Genomic DNA, 20,145 nt, shown 5'->3' on the forward strand with positions numbered 1-20,145 from the left:
TTAAAATCGTAAACTGCAACCTACACTGCATTACCACAGCCTTTCATGCTTGTAATTAGCCTAATCTCAAATGATGCCACATTAGCATTGGAGTCCAGTGGGATTAAAGAGAGACAATTAGCTGAGAGTGCTGAGACTACTGTGCTACTGACTGGCCGTATGGTCAGAGACAGGTCAGAGCCCTGAAAACACAGCCTGGAAATTCACGACCAAGTAGGCCAACCAGGAAGTAGACTTACCAGGTAGTGACTAAAGACTGACTGATCTACAAATCACCTTGCATCCTCAAGATCTACTTATTATTATTATTATTATTATTTGTAGATCAGTCAGACAGTCACCATTCAGGCCAAATGAAGTTAGAAACAAACATAGGAGGACACTCATTAAACCATATATCAGTAGTTACTGTATATTGGTATTCTCGCATTGCTGTGTGGCCTGAACATTTATTCAGCACAGGGGGAAAAACGTGAATTATGTTTTCCAAAGAAGAACAGATCATAAAATGAGTTAAGACTATGAGGGTTCCGAGGGAGCTAACAAAAATATTATAACTTATAACACAGGCAAGGTTTAGTTTAATATTTACCCAGGCATTTGATATCCGAATTGTCATTTGCACTGTAAGGTTACTGAAGCAGCCACGGGTGCATTCAGCAGGACGCAACATTTTGTTACGTTCAGACAGAGATACAGTATGTTATGGAGCATAAACACGTCTCTCTGTTAGAACAAGGAATCACATCAGCTCTATTCATAGGATTTCTATCTGCAACGTTCCACACTGTTTGGTTACTGAACACAGACCCAATCTGAGCCAGGATAAACCCCCAAAGATGAACTTTGAAACAGTCCAATAGAATAAAGTCCTCTCCAGGAGTGAGGTCCAAAGAAATGCCAGACGTACACCAGAGAGAAGGACATTTAGTTTCTGGTGGGATCAAAGGGGGAGCCATGGTTACTCAGGGCCAAAGATAGTATTTTAAAAGGAATAATAATATTTTCCCTCAGTGACGGTTGGTCTCTGCATAGTAACACTAAGTCAATACTGAGTCGCCATAATATCCCAGTAGAAAAATCTGTCATGTGGTCTTATTGCAGATATTGTGATTCGGTGTGCTAAAATGGGTAGTAGAATTATGGTTTAGTCTGGAAAGGGAGGGAATTTGTTATTTTAGCATGTTTCTTGTCATTGCATTTTTTTTTTACATTGGCTGTCTTCATGAATTACTTTCTATTATAGTTGAGGATGAGGAAACTACAACACACACAGAGAGAAGCATGTTAGCTTAAACCACTGAATTTAGAAACCTTCCAGACAAACAATAATCACACAGCATGTGTCATAAAACACCATCATGCCTCAGCCACAAAGCAGTAGGGTTGTTCCATCAATTCGGTGACTTTTGATAAGTCGATTTTACAAAACTTTTACATTGTCATAAAGAGCACAAATTCAACTTCATAAAAAACAAGTACCCATCTCAAGAGGTAAAATTGACGTTTTAAAAAGGGCCTATTAATTACCAAATAAAGTAACAGGGTTGACCGTAACAGGGTTGACCGTAACAGGGTTGACCGTAACAGGGTTGACGATTTCATCTTGAATCAGCCATGAATCCACTTGTGACAGGGGGAATGGAAGCTTGTTGTGTACAACAGGAAGTGGCAATTGAATGTAAAGCGGCACAAAAAAATGCAATTGTTAAAACATTTCTAGCCTGTCTATTTATGGGTAACAGGGTTAACATGTTATGCTCGACCCACTCAGTTTCCCAAGACAAAACACCAGAAAATGGCCAAAAAGAGTAGTATTTTAAAGGTCACCTGCTTTCACACTATCATTTGACTATTAGATGTTCAATGTTCCTTTCAAAAGACATTTTAAAAAGGAATACTTTCCCTATATTTAAATGAAAGTTCAGTTCAAGTAACAGGGTTGACTTAAAAATGACACTCAGATGTAAATGAATCCCTAATCAGATTAAATAAATAATCATCTTCAGGAATGACTGTCAAAGCAATACAATAACCAGGGCTTTACAATTATGGTGAAAACTTTAGCAAGTCATTATTCATATAGGAAATCAGATTTATTGAATTCTCCATGTGGTCTATATTAAAAGGGCACTTCATTTAATATGACAGGCTTTTAATATTGCTGCAAATTATCTCCTCTTTCCCGGAAACAATATGGTTACTTGGATGTCTCTTGCCTTGCATAAAGTTCCCAGATGTTGGCTGTGAATTTTACAAGTCCTATTTACAGTATGCTTGCCCTTCCCTGAAGACAAGTTATATGGCCAAAAGTATGTGGACAACTGCTCGTCCAACATCTCATTCCAAAATCATGGTCATTAATATGGAGTTGGTCCCCCCTTTGCTGCTATAACAGCCTCCACTCTTCTGGGAAGGCTTTCCACAGTGCTCCCGAGTGGCACAGCGGTCGAAGGCACTGCATCTCAGTCTACAGACCCTGGTTTGATTCCAGGCTGTATCACAACTGGCTGTGATTGGGAGTCCTATAGGGCGGTACACAATTGGCCCAGTGTCGTCCGGGATAGGGTTTGGCCAGGGTAGGCCATCATTGTAAATAAGAATTTCTTCTTAACTGACTTGCCTAGTTAAATAAAGGTTAAATAAAAAATAAATAAAAGCCTTTCCACTAGATGTTGGAACATTGCTGCCGGGACTTGCTTCCATTCAGCCACAAGAGCATTAGTGAAGGTGGGCACTGATGTTGGGCGATTAAGCCTGGCTCGCAGTCGGTGTTCCAATTCATCCCAAAGGTGTTTGATAGGGTTGACGTCAGGGCTCTGTGCAGGCCAGTCAAGTTTGTCTTCACCGATCTCGACAAACCATTTCTGTATGGGCCTCGCTTTGTGCACGGGGGCATTGTCATGCTGAAACAGGAAAGGGCCTTCCCCAAACTGTTGCCACAAAGCTGGAATCACAGAATCTTCTAGAATGTCATTGTATGCTATAGCGTTAAGATTTCCCTTCACTGGAACTGGCTCGAACCAGGAAAAAACAGCCCCAGACCATTATTCCTCCTCCACCAAACTTTACAGTTGGCACTATGCATCGGGGCAGGTAGCGTTCTCCTGGCATCCGCCAAACCCAAATTAGTCCGTCGGACTGCCAGATGGTGAAGCGTGATTCATCACTCCAGAGAACGCTTTTCCACTGCTCCAGAATCCAATGGAGGCGAGCTTTACACCACTCCAGCCGACGCATGGTGATTTTAGGCTTGTGTGTGGCTGTTTGACCATGGAAACCAATTTCATGAAGCTCAGTTCTTGCGATGACATTGCTTTCAGAGGCAGTTTGGGACTCTGTAGTGAGTGTTGCAACCAAGGACAAACAACTTTTACGCACTTCAGCACTCTGCGGTCCCGTTCTGTGAGCTCGTGTGGTCTACCACTTCGCGGCTGAGTCGTTGTTGCTCATAGACATTTCCACGTCACAATAACAGCAATTACAATTGACAAGGGCAGCTCTAGCAGGGCAGAAATTTGACACACTGACTTGTTGGAAAGGTGGCATCCTATGACAATGTCACGTTGAAAGTCACTGGGCTCTTCAGTAAGGTCAATCTACTGCCAATGTTTGTCTAAGGAGATTGCATGGCTGTGTTCTCAATTGTATACACTTGTCAGCAACGGGTGTGGCTGAAATAGCCAAATAATTGGAATGGGTGTCCACATACTTTTGAATATATAATGTATATACACTGTTTCCAATTAAACAGGTAGATGCTTCATCTATATGCTCCATCTCCACACCCCAGCAGTAGTCGAGCATTATAAGGCCAATAAAAATTGAATAAGTCTTTGTTTTGTTTGCGTAATCAGAGTTATTTTTACATGACCTTTCCCCTGGAAAGGAGGCAAGAGAGTCATCGGTGACAGTTGAGTTGAACTAGTGAGAGAGAGAAAGCCATGCCAAATCCTAACAAAAAAAATGTGTGTGACTAACATTGACCTTCCAACACACACACAGAGAGAGACAGAGAGAGACAGAGAGAGACAGAGAGAGAGCAACAGACAGGACCAATAGAAACAAAGGTGGTAAAGAAACAAGAGAAATGCACTAAAATATATCTTACATTATTAGCATGTATGGGTTTTAAGATGATTCTGGGTGTTATGATAATGTACTGTTCTCTTTGCTGGATCCTTGCTTGGCTAAGGAGCTCTGTGCTCCGAGTATTAATCCACCCATAATTACAGAGGCAAGGCTGGTTGTCAGGGTGACCAAAGTGAAACTCTTCAATGTTTTTTTCGCCTCATTACATGTCTCGGTTTTGGCTGATCCCTGTTTTCTCCTTCTCACTCTTTCTCTCGCTACATATTATTACATGGTGTCAACAGATATTACTGTGCATGGAAATGGGATAAAGATGAAAGGAATGTAACCAAAAAAAACAATACCACATCACATTAAAGCAATAGTAATTTGCCATATTTTCAATGCCTCTCAAATCAGACTGATCTAAAAGCTATGGCACACTTTGATTGAGGATATTACAGGGCCATATAGAGGTCAACTGAATCCTCTTGTAGTCTATCTACATCAATTGAATGCAATAGATAATGGAAAAAGAATTGTCATTCCTATTCTGACAGAGGAAAACCTCTTGATCACGGACAGATGGAGTGCCAGTGTTTCAGCTGTGTAATATCACAAACATTAGCTCTGGGACTAATGAATAGTCATCTACTGTATCATTAGAAAACCGAGAGGGTCTGAAGCACCTCTTTAGAGTTTTACCTCTCCATACTCCAGCATCGTTGTGTCTGCACTGCCCACAAAGCCTTGAATGCATATGAATGGAGCCCTGTCAATCAGACCCACACAGACAACATGGACAGATGAGAGGTAGGGTTTGTTTGGCTTGTGATGAAAAAGTCACCCTAGACAAAACCCTGCTATTGACTCATCTGTGTTTGTCCCGTTACTCACAAACACACACATACACCCACCAGTGGCAGTCGTGCCGTCTAAAATGAGGATGATTCTTTTTTTTTTATGAGCGTGGTCTTATTTCTATTACAGCATATTGATTGACTGTCATTAGATTTCCCATTCACCCAGCACAATGTAAGATCGTTAGGTTGTCTACTACATGATACTGTAATTTTCCATCTACCCATCATGACGATGCTACAATCTTGCCTATGAATGGAAGTTTACAACGTAGGTGCACAGGTCGAGAGAAAAGATATAGTAATCAAGGTGGCAGACAGTGATAACACTTTGCACACTCTTGCCTGCATTTAGCTGATTTAGGGTGTAATCATTAGTCCAACTGTTCCAAACATGGGTATCTATTGGATCCATTTGATTCCATTTAAGAAACGTTCTTCAACAGAATCGGTGGATTGAATACACTCCTGACCACACACAAACAAAATGATCTTTCACAGCAGCCACATACAAACAGCATGATCACTTTGCTCATTGTAATCAATGTTCCATCTAAGCTGCCCGCAGGCGAGCAATCGCTCAAAGACTGTCGTGCAGCACATAGAAGAAATATCAGCCCACTGAGAGTAGCACGAGATTGAATTGTACTCAACTTTTTAGAGTTTTCCCTGTTAGTTAACACTACAAATGTTTCCCTTTACTGTGCAATTGTGATCGGATCAACACAATATTAGCCACTTTCAATGCAACATACCGAAACAAAACAAAATATGCAAGAGATTTTGCTGTAGGCAGAATGCTTCGGAGTTGGATTCTATTGCACACCACTCAGCCCGTACTCTACACATACCGGTGCAGAATAACCAACCAGAGCTGCAGCAGGCCTATATGCAAATAGACCATTGCCACATATGGATCTATGCCATTTACCTTGAACTGGACTGTGCTTACAGCTGTGGTCCTGAGTAGATGCGCTTGTTCTGGCATCAAAGCAAAAGCTGCATGTAGCCACGTGTGAACATTTTGTTCATATCCTAAACTAGTTAGTGAGTTATTAGCCCAGTTATAGATCCTTTTGTCATCAGTAATAGGGGAGTGATTGCTTCCAGCAAGAGCACAAATTGTGTACAATTCTTTGAAAAGCGAGTCAGTTAACTTTTGGGACTGGGGGGCAGTATTGAGTAGCTTGGATAAAAAGGTTCCCAGAGTAAACTGCCTGCTACTCAGGCCTAAAAGCTAGAATATGCATATAATTAGTAGATTTGTATAGAAAACACTGAAGTTTCTAAAATTGTTTGAGTGATGTCTGTGTATAACAGAACTCATATAGCAGGAAAAACCTGAGAAAAAATCCAACCAGGAAGTGGGAAATCTGAGGTTTGTAGTTTTTCAAGTCATTGCCTATCGAATATACAGTGTCTATGGGGTCATATTGAACTTCCTAAGGCTTCCATTAGATGTCAACAGTCTTTAGAACCTTGTTTGAGGCTTCTACTGTGAAGGAGGGGGGAATGAGAGCTGAATGAGTCAGGTATCTGGCAGAGTGCCATGAGCTCAGTCTCGTGCGCTCCCGTGAGAGTTAGCTGCATTCCATTGCATTTCTACAGACAAAGGAATTCTCCGGTTGAAATATTATTGAAGATTTATGATAAAAACATCCTAAAGATTGATTCTATACTTCGTTTGACATGTTTCTACAAACTGTAATATGACTTTTCGTCTTAACTTTCGCCTGGACTTGCCCGCGCCTCCTGAGTTTAGATTTGTGTACTAAACGCTCGAACAAAAAGGAGGTATTTGGACATAAATTATGGACTTAATCGAACAAAACAAACATTTATTGTGGAACTGGGATTCCTGGGAGTGCATTCTGATGAAGATATTATATTTCAAATGCTATTTCTGACTTCTGTTGACTCCACAACATGGCGGGTATCTGCATGGCTTGTTTATGTGTCTGAGCGCCGTACTCAAATTATTGCATGGTGTGCTTTTTCCGTAAAGTTTTTGTAAATTTGGCACAGCGGTTGCAATAAGGAGAAGTGGATCTATAATTCCATGCATAACACTTGATCTTTTAGCAATGTTTATTAGGAGTATTTCTGTAAATTGATTTGGCTCTCTGCAAAATCCCCGGATGTTTTGGAACTACTGAACATAACACGCCAATGTAAACTGAGATTTTTGGATATAAATATGAACTTTATCGAACAAAACATACATGTATTGTGTAACATGAGGTCCTATGAGTGTCATCTGATGAAGATCATCAAAGGTTAGTGATTCATTTTCTCTCTATTTCAGCTTTTTGTGACTCCTCTCTTTGGCTGGAAAAATGTCTGTTTTTCTGTGATTAGGTGCTGACCTAACAATCGTTTGGTGTGCTTTCGTCGTAAAGCCTTTTTGAAATCGGACACTGTGGCTGGATTTACAAGTTTATCTTTAAAATGGTGTAAAATGCTTGTATGTTTGAGGAATTTTAATTATGGGATTTCTGTTGCTTTGAATTTGGCGCCCTGCAATTTCACTGGCTGTTGGCGAGTTGGGACGCTACATACCCCAGAGAGGTTAAAGAGCTTTTTTTGTCTTAAAAACATTTGGGATAGGGGGCGGTATTTTCACATCCGGATGAAAAGCCAAAAGTAAACTTCCTGTCTGTTACGGTTTTCTTCCGTCGAAGGAGAGTCGGACCAAAATGCAGCGTGGTTAGTTCGATACATGTTTAATAAACAAATAAACACGACAATACAAAAACAAGAAACGGAACGTGAAAACCTATACAGCCTATCTGGTGGACAATAACACAGAGACAGGAACAATCACCCACGAAACACTCAAAGAATATGGCTGCCTAAATATGGTTCCCAATCAGAGACAACGAGAATCACCTGCCTCTGATTGAGAACCGCCTCAGGCAACCATAGACTTTGCTAGAACACCCCACTAAGCCACAATCCCAAAACCTACGAAAAACCCCAATACACAAACACACCACAAAATAAAACCATGTCACACCCTGGCCTGACCAAATAAATAAAGAAAACACAAAATACTAAGACCAGGGCGTGACACTGTCACTCAGGCCCAGAAGCTAGGATATGCATATAATTGGTAGATTTAGATAGAAAACACTAAGGTTTCTAAAACTGTTAAAATTATGTCTGAGTATAACAGAACAGATACGTCAAGCGAAACCCAGAGGACAAACCATCCCCCCTAAAAACAAAATTGCCACTGTTTTCAATGGCTAGTACTATAATTATAAGCCCAAGTCCTCCCAAATTGCAGTTCCTACGGCTTCCACTAGATGTCAACAGTCTTTAGAAAGAGTTTCAGGCTGGTTTTTGGAAAAAATTACCCAGTAATTGTAGTTTTTTTTTAGGTGGCTCCTATTTTGGCTGTAGTGTTTGTTTCTAGGCGCGTGAAGGAAAGCACGTTCTTTCTTATTTATCTCTGGTAATGAACATACTATTCTCCGTCTTAAATTGTATCGTTTATTTGCGTATTAGGATACCTAAGGTTTGATTATAAAAGTTGTTTGACTTGTTTGGAAAAGTTTATTAGGAACGTTTGGGATTCATTTTGTATGCATTTTGATGGTGGGAAACTGAGTCGATTATTGACTGAAGCGAGCCAGCTAACCTGAGTTTTTATGGATATAACGAAGGACATTATCGAACAAAAGGACCATTTGAAAAGTAACTGGGACCTTTTGGAGTGCCAAAATAAGAAGATCTTCAAAATGTAAGGCATATATTATATCGCTATTTCTGACTTTCTTGTCGCAACTCAGTGGTTGAAAATGATTTGTTATGCATTTGTGTGCTGGGAGCGCTGTCCTCAGATAATCGCATGGTTTGCTCTCGCTGTAAAGCCTTTTTGAAATCTGACATGGCGGCAGGATTAACAACAAGTTAAGCTTTATTTTGATGTATTGCACTTGTGAATTCATGAAAGTTTAAAATGTTACTTAATTTGAATTTGGCGCTCTGCCAGTTCAACGGATGTTGTCGAGGTGTCCCGCTAGCGGCACGCCTATCCCAAACAGGTTTTAAAGAGGCTGTGTTGTATTTTGAAACGGGCTTAAATAAGCTAAGTACCCAATAGGTAGAGGGTGGCATAATTTGTCAAAATCTCTGTAATAATGGTATGGGAATAATAATGCATTTTATTTAGTATAGTTGCTTAGTATTAGTATTTGGTAGCATTGCCAATACATTTTTTAACTTGGGTCAAATGTTTCAGGTAGCCTTCCACAAGCTTCCCACAATAAGTTGGGGGAATTGTGGCCCAATCCTCCTGACAGAGCTGGTGTAACTGAATCAGGTTTGTAGGCCTCCTTGCTCGAACACGCTTTCAGGTTATGTCGATTTAGGACACGTTTTACTGTGGATATACAGTGGGGCAAAAAAGTATTTAGTCAGCCACCAATTGTGCAAGTTCTCCCACTTAAAAATATGAGACAGGCCTGTCATTTTCATCATAGGTACACATCAACTATGACAGACAAAATAAGAAAAAAAAATCCAGAAAATCACATTGTAGGATTTTTAATGAATTTATTTGCAAATGATGGTGGAAAATAAGTATTTGGTCAATAACAATGGTTTATCTCAATACCTTTGTTGGCAATGACAGAGGTCAAATGTTTTCTGTAAGTCTTCACAAGGTTTTCACACACTGTTGCTGGTATTTTGGCCCATTCCTCCATGCAGATCTCCTCTAGAGCAGTGATGTTTTGGGGCTGTTGCTGGGCAACACAGACTTTCAACTCCCTCCAAAGATTTTCTATGGGGTTGAGATCTGGAGACTGGTTAGGCCACTCCAGGACCTTGAAATGCTTCTTACAAAGCCACTCCTTCGTTGCCCGGGCGGTGTGTTTGGGATCATTGTCATGCTGAAAGACCCAGCCACGTTTCATCTTCAATGCCCTTGGTGATGGAAGGTTTTCACTCAAAATCTCACGATACATGGCCCCATTCAGTCTTTCCTTTACACAGATCAGTAGTCCTGGTCCCTTTGCAGAAAAACAGCCCCAAAGCATGATGTTTCCACCCCCATGCTTCACAGTAGGTATGGTGTTCTTTGGATGCAACTCAGATTCTTTGTCCTCCAAACACGACTATTTGAGTTTTTACCAGAAATGTATATTTTGGTTTCATCTGAGCATGTGACATTCTCCCAATCTTCTTCTGGATCATCCAAATGCTCTCTAGCAAACTTCAGACGGGCCTGGACATGTACTGGCTTAAGCAGGGGGACACGTCTGGCACTGCAGGATTTGAGTCCCTGGCGGCGTAGTGTGTTACTGATGGTAGGCTTTGTTACTTTGGTCCCAGCTCTCTGCAGGTCATTCACTTGTTCCCCCCGTGTAGTTCTGGGATTTTTGCTCACAGTTCTTGTGACCATTTTGACCCCACGGGGTGAGATCTTGCGTGGAGCCCCAGATCGAGCGAGATTATCAGTGGTCTTGTATGTCTTCCATTTCCTAATAATTGCTCCCACAGTTGATTTCTTCAAACCAAGCTGCTTACCTATTGCAGATTCAGTCTTCCCAGCCTGGTGCAGGTCTACAATTTTGTTTCTGGTGTCCATTGACAGCTCTTTGGTCTTGGCCATAGTGGAGTTTGGAGTGTGACTGTTTGAGGTTGTGGACAGGTGTCTTTTATACTGATAACAAGTTCAAACAGGTGCCATTAATACAGGTAATGAGTGGAGGACAGAGGAGCCTCCATAAGAAGAAGTTACAGGTCTGTGAGAGACAGAAATCTTGCTTGATTGTGGGTGACCAAATACTTATTTTCCACCATAATTTGCAAATAAATTAATTTTAAAATCCTACAATGTGATTTTCTGGATTTTTTTTCAAATGTCTGTCTGTCATAGTTGAAGTGTACCTATGATGAAAATTACAGGCCTCTCATCTTTTTAAGTGGGAGAACTTGCACAATTGGTGGCTGACTAAATACTTTTTTGCCCCACTGTAGATACTTTTGTACCCATTTCCTCCAGGATCTTCACAAGGTCCTTTGCTGTCGTTCTGGGATTGATTTGCACTATTCGCACCAACGTATGTTAATTTGTAGGACACAGAACGCGTCTCCTTACTGAGCGGTATGACGGCTGCGTGGTCCAATGGTGTTTATTGTTACGGATACAAGTGTTACGGATACAAGTATCCTGTGTGTGTATCCTGTGCGTGTTTCTTTTCTCTCCTTCTCCCCTCACAGGTGAACATCATCACTCCCCGATCAGTCAACAATCAATCATCAATCAGAAGACACACCTCCTCCTGTTTCCTACCCTATCACAGTTCCTTTCTCTTGGTTTAAAAACCCCATCAGTTGTTTGCTCTATAGCTCAATCTCTCTGTAAATGCCATGTATGTAGATCGCTGTGTTTCACGCTCTCTTTGTGTCTTAACCTCTCTTTTGTTTGAGCACCTCCAAATCACTTTGTCATCTCCTGTGAGTATTGTTTTTGGTTATGGTGTTTGTTTGATTGCTGGTGGGAAAAGGGGAAACCAAGACAAGTCGCCCATGGGCATACACTACCCGTAGGTAGACTTTGTTAACACTAGTTAGAACTGGGCGGACCACCCACTGTATTTTTGGTTAGTTAGTTAGCTGTTAAATTAGGCTAGTCTAGCTTAGGGGTGTTTTGGATGCTTATTGTTTCTTTCCTTGGGTCCAGCTCAGCCCCTTTTCCTGCTCTCCCCATTACCGTGTGTTTTACAATAAACCCTGAGTTTGACGGTATAATTTCAGTAGTCGTGGTTATTTCGTTCACACTTTTACTTTGTCACGATTATAATTTGCATGAGTTATGTTACGGGTCTCATTACCATCCCCCCCCCTAGACTGTCGGGCCAAAAGGGATTCGTAACATTTATACTTAAGTAGTATTGATTGTACAGATGAACGTGGTACCTTCAGGCATTTGGAAATTGCTCCCTGGGATGAACCAGACTTGTGGAGGTCTACAAAAAAAATTCTTGGCTGATATCTTTTGATTTTCCCATGATGTCAAGCAAAGAGGCACTGAGTTTGAAGGTAGGCCTTGAAATACATCCACGGGTACACCTCCAATTGACTCAAATGATGTAAATTATCCTATCAGAAGCTTCTAAAGCCATAACATAATTTTTTGGGAATTTCCCAAGCTGTTTAAAGGCACAGTCAACTTAGTGTATGTAAACTTCTGACCCACTGGAATTGCGATACAGTGAAATAATCTGTCTGTAAACAATTGTTGGAAAAATTACTTGTGTCATGCACAAAGTAGATGCCAAACTTGCCAAAACTATAGTTTGTTAACAACACATTTGTGGCGTGGTAGAAAATCAAGTTAATGACTACAACCTAAGTGTATGTAAACTTCGACTTCAACAGTATATCCTACCAATGGGACATTAAAAACTGTAATATTTTATGTTTCACCGAGTCGTGGAAGAACAACAATATTAAGAAGATACATCTGACCGGTTATACACTATTGACAGGACAGAACACCAGCCTTTGCTAAGACACGGGGCGAGGGCCTATGCATATTTGTAAGCAATAGCTGGTGCACGATATCTAAGGAAGTCTCAGGGTTTTTAATCGCCTGAGGTAGAGTATCTCATGAGAAGCTGTAGACCACACTATCTACATAGACAGTTCATCTTTATTTTTCGTAGCTGTCTACATACCACCACAGACAGAGGCTGGCACTAAAACCACACTCAATGAGCTGTATTCCACCATAAGCAAACAGGGAAATGCTCATCCAGAGGTGGCGCTCCTAGTGGCCTGGGACTTTAATACAGGGAAACTTAAATCAGTTTTACCTCATTTCTATCAGCTAACTGTGCAACCAGAGGAAAAAAATGTTGACCACTTTAATTCCACACACAGAGACACGTACAAAGTTGTCCCTCCATTTGGCAAATCTGAACATAACGCTATCCTCCTGATTCCTGCTTACAAGCAAAAATTGACTGCACGGCCAGGCAAAACTCCAACACCATCATTAAGTCTGCTGATGACACAACAGTGGTAGGCCTGATTAACGATGAGACAGCCTACAGGGAGGAGGTCAGAGACCTGACCGTGTGGTGCAAAAACAACAACCTCTCCCTAAATGTGATCAAGACAAAGGAGATGCTTGTGGATGACAGGAAAAGGAGGACCGAGGATGCCCTCATTCTCATCGACGGGGCTGTAATGGAGTAGGTTGAGAGCTTCAAGTTCCTTGGCGTCCACATCACCAACAAACTGACATGGTCCAAGCACACCAAGACAGTCGTGAAGAGGGCACGACAAAACCTATTCCCCCTCAGGAGACTGAAAATATTTGGCATGGGTCCTCAGATCCCCAAAAGGTTTTACAGCTGCACCATCAAGAGCATCCTGACGCATTGCATCACTGCCTGGTATGGCAACTGCTCGCCTCCGACCGCAAGGCACTAGAGGGTGGTGTGTTTGACCCAGTACATCTCCGGGGCCAAGCTTCCTGCCATCCAGGACCTCTATACCAGGCGGTGTCAGAGAAAGGCCCTAAAAATTGTCCAGCCACCCTAGTCATAGACTCTCTGTTACCGCACGGCAAGCGGTACCGGAGCACGAAGTCTAGGTCCAAGAGGCTTCTACCCCCAAGCTATAAGACTCCTGAACAGCTAATCAAATTACTCTGTACCGGTACCCCCTGTATATAGCCCCACCACTGTTATTTACTGGTCTGGACAGTTCTGACCTAGAATATGTGGACAACGACAAATACCTAGGGTGTCTGGTTAGACACTAAACTCTCCTTCCAGACTCACATTAAGCATCTCCAATCCAAAATTAAATCTAGAATCGGCTTCCTATTTCGCAACAAAGCCTCCTTCACTCATGCTGCCAAACATACCCTCGTAAAACTGACTATCCTACCAATCCTTGACTTCGTTAATGTCATTTACAAAACATCCCCCAACACTCTACTCAGGAAACTGGTGCCATCTATCACAAAGCCCCATATACTACCCACCACTGCAACCTGTATGCTCTCGTTGGCTGGCCCTCACTACATATCTGTCGCCAAACCCACTGGCTCCAGGTTATCTATAAGTCTTTGCTAGGTAAAGCTCCACCTTATCTCAGGTCACTGGTCACCATAGCAACACCCACCCGTAGCACACGCTCCAGCAGGTATATTGCACTGGTCATCCCCAAAGCCAACACTTCCTTTGGCCGCCTTTCCTTACAGTTCTCTGCTGCCAATGACTGGAACGAATTGCAAAAATCTCTGAAGCTGGAGTCTTATCTCCCTTTCTAACTTTAAGCATCAGCTGTCAGAGCAGCGTACCGATCACTGTACCTGTACACAGCCAATCTGTAAATAGCCCATCCAACTACCTAGTCCCCATATTATTACTTACCCTCTTGTTCTTTTGCACCCCAGTATCTCTACTTGCACATCATCTGCACATATCACTCCAGTATTAATGCTGAATTGTAATTATTTTCGCCTCTATGGTCTATTTTTTGCCTACCTCCCTACTCTTCTACATTTGCACACACTGTACATAGATGTTTACATTTTTATTTTATTTTGTGTAATTAACTCTGTTGTTTTTGTCACACTGCTTTGCTTTATCTTGGGCCAGGTCGCAGTTGTAAATGATAAATTGTTCTCAACTGGCCTACCTGGTTAAATAAAGGTTAAATTAAAATAAAACATATTTAAAGAGCAGCAGTTTATTTTATTTATCGCTTACTTTTTTAGGGATTTTCTTAAAACTGGTTAAAGGCTTGTAAGTAAGCATTTCACTATAAGGTCTACACCGGTTGTATTCAGCGCATGTGACAAATAACATTTGATTTGACACGGCCCACCAGTCACATATGAAGTCTGGTGGTCATCCTTTATATGGTATATCCAGATTTGTCCTCAGTGCCATTTTTTTTAAGCTAATCAACCCAACGTGGTGTTACTGCTAGAGGGGATTTTGAGCTCCACACACACTTTGTGTAACCATTATTAACTCAGGACATTCAAGTCTACAATAAAACCTACACATCATTCTTTCCACTGTCATACTCTCAGTGCTGTCTATAATTCAACTGTACATAATATTTACCCTCAAAGCTGTGTGGAAACAATTGATATAGTACAGTCAGCAGTAGAGAGAGCACAGGGAAGGAACAGAGAATGGCTTAGCTGTCTCGAAATGCATGCAAAGACAAAGGAAAATTAATGCCTCCCTAGACAGCCATACTGTTACGTATACAAATCCACCTACCACAAATACAGACTTTACCGAGCAGCTGTGTGTGTGTGTGTGTGTGTGTGTGTGAGCCCAATATCAGCCAGCCAGCTCCACTCTTGTCCTGGTCCTATGTGGCTCCTTCCAGTCTGCACATTCACTTAGAGCCCACAGCAGCAGCAATGTTAGTCTGGGAAAGGAGAGGCTAAGATATCCAGGACTGAGGCCAGGAATGAGGCTATCCTACTCACAGGGAGCTGTGTCTAGGTTAGCTCGCCCTGTCTAACGCCTCCTTAGGCAGCCAGGCAGAGAGCCGGTAGCCCTTGTCTCTCAGCCCAGTCGCTCCTCTTTCCCGGACTTTGCTCTCTCCTCCCCCCACTAAGAACAGGCTGTGCTGACCGTCCAGGAATCCACACCACACTATCCCTCTTCCTTCCCCCTTGGGTCGGTTCCTACCTCGAGTGTAGCCTCTTGCTGGCCAGATCCTGGTCAACAGTGTTAGCAGACTGAGCCATGGGCAGCCTCCTCCAGTAGCTAACCCTTCACAAATATTTCCTCCAGCTGCTCAAGACTTCCCAGTGCTGCAACTGCGTCCTTCCCAGCATCTCTCTCTCTCTCTCTCTCTCTCTCTCCTTCCCTCTGCCACAGAAATGGCAGCTGCTGAGGAAGTGAGGTATTGTGCAAATACATCCATATAAGGCAAGCCCCTCCCCTGTTGCTGACATCACAGAGCAGAGAGTGATGCATGTTTGGTGTGAGTATGAGGGAGGGAGGGAACAAGCAGGGCTGCTGACTGCAAAAGGGGAAATCCCAATGTCTCTGTCTGATACATAGGTCACACACATACACACTTATGGGCACACACACTCACATGAATGCACGCACGCACACACACACACAGGCTCTTTTTCTCACTCTTCTCTTTGTTCTCTTACTCTGTTTTACTGTATGCTGAGCGATAGCGTTTTTCTGGTCTCTTTTCAAAGCACATAGCTCAACCTGGGTTTTTCCCACAGGGTCCCTTCCCCAATTTGGCTTGCATCTATGCTTTTCCAGCTTCCTTTTCTCACCATCTTTTCACATGTTCAATTTAATCGTTTCCCCACATCATATAAAATAATTTCAGGTTATTTTCCTTTTAACTGTCATTGTCTTTTGAGAAACATGTCAATAGACAAGTTACACTCAAGTAATCACTGCTTACTGAGTTGTCAGTCTGTGTTTATGGCAGGGTAGTAACAAGTATGTATGCATTTGTTTGTATTTTTTATTTAACTAGGCAAGTGAGTTAAGAACAAATTCTTATTTAAAATGACTGTCTACCTGGGAACAGTGGGTTAACTGCCAGATTTTAACCTTGTCAGCTCAGGGATTCAATCTCGCAACTTTGCGGTTACTGGCCCAATGCTCTAACCACAAGGCTACCTGCCACATTATGGCAGCCCCCTAACTGCAAAAATGGCAAAAAAAGATGCAGCAAAGATGCAGAAAAGCTAATCCATGCTTTGTCATAACTGACCTGTTCACCGGGCGTGCTACATGCTGTTATCAACCCTCTCTCTCCCTCTCCCTTTCCCTCTCTCGCAACCTCTCCCTCTCTCGCAACCTTTGAATTCTCGGCTATGAAAAGCCAACTGACATTTACTCCTGAGGTGCTGACCTGTTGCACCCTCTACAACCACTGTAATTATTATTTGACACTGCTGGTCATCTATGAACGTTTGAACATCTTGAAGAAAGATCTGACCTTAATGGCCATGTACTCTTATAATCTCCACCCGGCACTGCCAGAAAAGGACTGGCCAAACCTGAGAGCCTGGTTCCTCTCTAGGTTTCTTCCTAGGTTGAGCTTAAGGTGGTGGACCGACATCCAAGCTAATCTATCTTCCAGGCATGCAGAGATGCGTGTTGCCACCTGGGTGTCAGAAGGGGGGAGGAGAATAGTAGTTAAGTGTTATCCACATAGTAATTATAGGAGAGAACATGTGAGGATATGACGGAGGATATGACCAGTGACTTGGTGTATAGAGAGAAGAGGAGAGGACCAAGAACAAAGCCCTTGGGGACACCAGTAGTGAGAGTATGTGGTACAGATCCTCTCCACGTCACCTGGTAGGAGCAGCCTGCCAGGTAAGATGCATTCTAAGAGTGTGCAGAGCCTGAGACACCCAGGCTTGGTAGGGTGGAGAGGAGGTTCTGATGGTTCACGGCATTGCAGTGGGTGGATAGATCTAGGAGGATGATAACAGGGGAGAGAGAGTCAGTTTTGGCAGTGCGGATAGCCTCCATGAAACAGAAGACCAGACTCCGTTGAGTGACCCATCTTGAAACCTGACTGGTTACGGTCAAGAGGATCATTCTGAGAGAGATAGCAAGGGAGTTGGTCAGAGACAGCATACTCATAAGCATAAGTATTTTAAAAATAAAAGAAAGAAGGGATATTGGTCTAAAGTTTTTTTATTTCAGAGGGGTCAAGTATTTATTTCTATTCTTTTTTTTAATGTTGGGGTAGATTAGCTTTAACTTTGCGGATAGATTGTAGCTTTCATCAATGTAAATGTCTACATTTCCAATCCCCCATATATTTTTGGGTTAAATATACACTGCTCCAAAAAATAAAGGGAACACTAAAATAACACATCCTAGATCTGAATGAATGAAATATTCTTATTAAATACTTTTTTCTTTACATAGTTGAATGTGCTGACAACAAAATCACACAAGTTATCAATGGAAATCAAATGTATCAACCCGTGGAAGTCTGGATTTGGAGTCACACTTAAAATTAAAGTGGAAAACCACACTACAGGCTGATCCAACTTTAATGTAATGTCCGTAAAACAAGTCAAAATGAGGCTCGGTAGTGAGTGTGTGGCCTCCACATGCCTGTATGACCACCCTACAATGCCTGGGCATGCTCCTGATGAGGTGGCGGATGGTCTCCTGAGGGATCTCCTCCCAGACCTGGACTAAAGCATCCGCCAACTACTGGACAGTCTGTGGTGCAACATTGGTGGATGGAGCGAGACATGATGTCCCAGATGTGCTCAATTGGATTCAGGTCTGGGGAACGGGCGGGCCAGTCCATAGCATCAATGCCTTCCTCTTGCAGGAACTGCTGACACACTCCAGCCACATGAGGTCTAGCATTGTCTTGCATTAGGAGGAACCCAGGGCCAACCGCAGCTCGCATTGATGTGCCATCCTGGATGAGCTGCACTACCTGAGCCACTTGTGTGGGTTGTAGACTCCGGCTCATGCTACCACTAGAGTGAAACCACCGCCAGCGTTCAAAAGTGACCAAAACATCAGCCAGGAAGCATAGGAACTGAGAAGTGGTCTGTGGTCACCACCTGCAGAACCACTTCTTTATTGGGGGTGTCTTGCTAATTGCCTATAATTTCCACCTGTTGTCTATTCCATTTGCACAACAGCATGTGAAATGTATTGTCGATCAGTGTTGCTTCCCAAGTGGACAGTTTGATTTCACAGAAGTGTGATTGACTTGGAGTTACATTGTGTTGTTTAAGTGTTCCCTTTATTTTTTTGAGCAGTGTATATACACAGTTGAAGTCGAATGTTTACATACACTCCTAGCCAAATACATTTAAACTCAGTTGTCCACAATTCCTGGCATTTAATCCAAGTAAATATTCCCTGTCTTGGGTCAATTAGGATCACCACATTATTTTAAAAATGTGAAATGTCAGTATAATAGGAGAGAGAATGATTTATTTCTTTCATCTGATTCCCAGTATGTTAGAAGTTTACATACACTCAATTAGTATTTGGTATCATTGCCTTTAAATTGTTAAACTTAGGTCAAATGTTTCGGGTAGCCTTCCACAAGCTTCCCACAATAAGTTGGGGTAATTTTGGCCCAATCCTCCTGACAGAGCTGGTGTAACTGAGTCAGGTTTGTAGGCCTCCTTGCTCACACGCTTTTTCAGTTCTGCCCACATATTTTCTATAGGATTGAGGTCAGGGCCTTGTGATGGCCACTCCAATACCTTGACTTTGTTGTCCATAAGCCATTTTGTCACAACTTTGGAAGTATGCTTGGGGTCATTGTCCATTTGGAAGACCCATTTCCCACCAAGCTATAACTTCCTGACTGATGTCTTGAGATGATGCTTCAATATATCCACATAATATTCCTCCCTCATGAAGCCATCTATTTTGTGAAGTGCACCAGTCCCTCCTGCAGCATTGCACCCCCACAACATGATGCTGCCACGCTGTGCTTCCCCCTTTTTCCTCCAAACATAACGATGGTCATTATGGCCAAACAGTTCTATTTTTGTTTCATCAGACCAGAGGGCATTTCTCCAAAAAGTACGATCTTTGTCCCCAAGTGCAGGTGCAAACCGTAGTTTGGCTTTTTTATGGCGGTTTTGGACCAGGGCTCTGAAAGGCTGAGATGCCTTTCAGATTAAGACGATAAAGGACTCGTTGTACTGTGGATATAGATACTTCTGTGCCTGCTTCCTCCAGCATCTTCACAAGGTCCTTTGCTGTTGTTCTGGGATTGATTTGTATTATTCGCACCAAATAACGTTCATCTCTAGGAGACAGAATGCGTCTCCTTCCTGAGCGGTATGACGACTGCGTGGTCCCATGGTTTTTATACTTGCGTACTATTGTTTGTACAGATGAACGTGGTACCTTCAGGCATTTGGAAATTGCTCCCAAGGATGAACCAGACTTGTGGAGGTCTTACATTTTTTCTCTTAGGTCTTGGCTGATTTCTTTTGATTTTCCCATGATGTCAAGCAAAGATGCACTGAGTTTGAAGGTAGGTCTTGAAATACATCCACAGGTACACCTCCAATTGACTCAAATTATTTCAATTAGCCTATCAGAAGCTTCTAAAGCCATAACAATTTTCTGGAATTTTCCACGTTTTTTAAAGGCACAGTCAACTTCGTGTATGTAAACTTCTGACCCACTGGAATTGTGATACAGTGAATTATAAGTGAAATAAT

At 42.3% G+C, this 20,145-nt stretch overlaps 1 protein-coding gene across 2 annotated transcripts in view; it reads right to left on the reverse strand.

Annotated features, from left to right (window-relative positions):
* LOC112231016 (G-protein-signaling modulator 1) overlaps positions 1–15,819 on the reverse strand; it is a 63,230-nt gene extending 47,411 nt beyond the window's left edge. Inside the window, exon 1 of one of the 2 annotated variants that reach the window (XM_024397510.2) lies at positions 15,617–15,819. In XM_024397510.2, the coding sequence (XP_024253278.1) occupies positions 15,617–15,675 (59 nt within the window). In that variant the 5' untranslated portion in view covers positions 15,676–15,819. Of the gene's footprint in view, positions 1–15,196; positions 15,594–15,616 lie in introns of those variants that run through there. The other variant, XM_042311128.1, reaches the window with a different exon arrangement.
* Between the last annotated feature and the right edge of the window lie 4,326 nt (positions 15,820–20,145).

The sequence above is a fragment of the Oncorhynchus tshawytscha genome, linkage group LG33, assembly GCF_018296145.1.
Source record: "Oncorhynchus tshawytscha isolate Ot180627B linkage group LG33, Otsh_v2.0, whole genome shotgun sequence".
Taxonomy (NCBI): domain Eukaryota; kingdom Metazoa; phylum Chordata; class Actinopteri; order Salmoniformes; family Salmonidae; genus Oncorhynchus; species Oncorhynchus tshawytscha.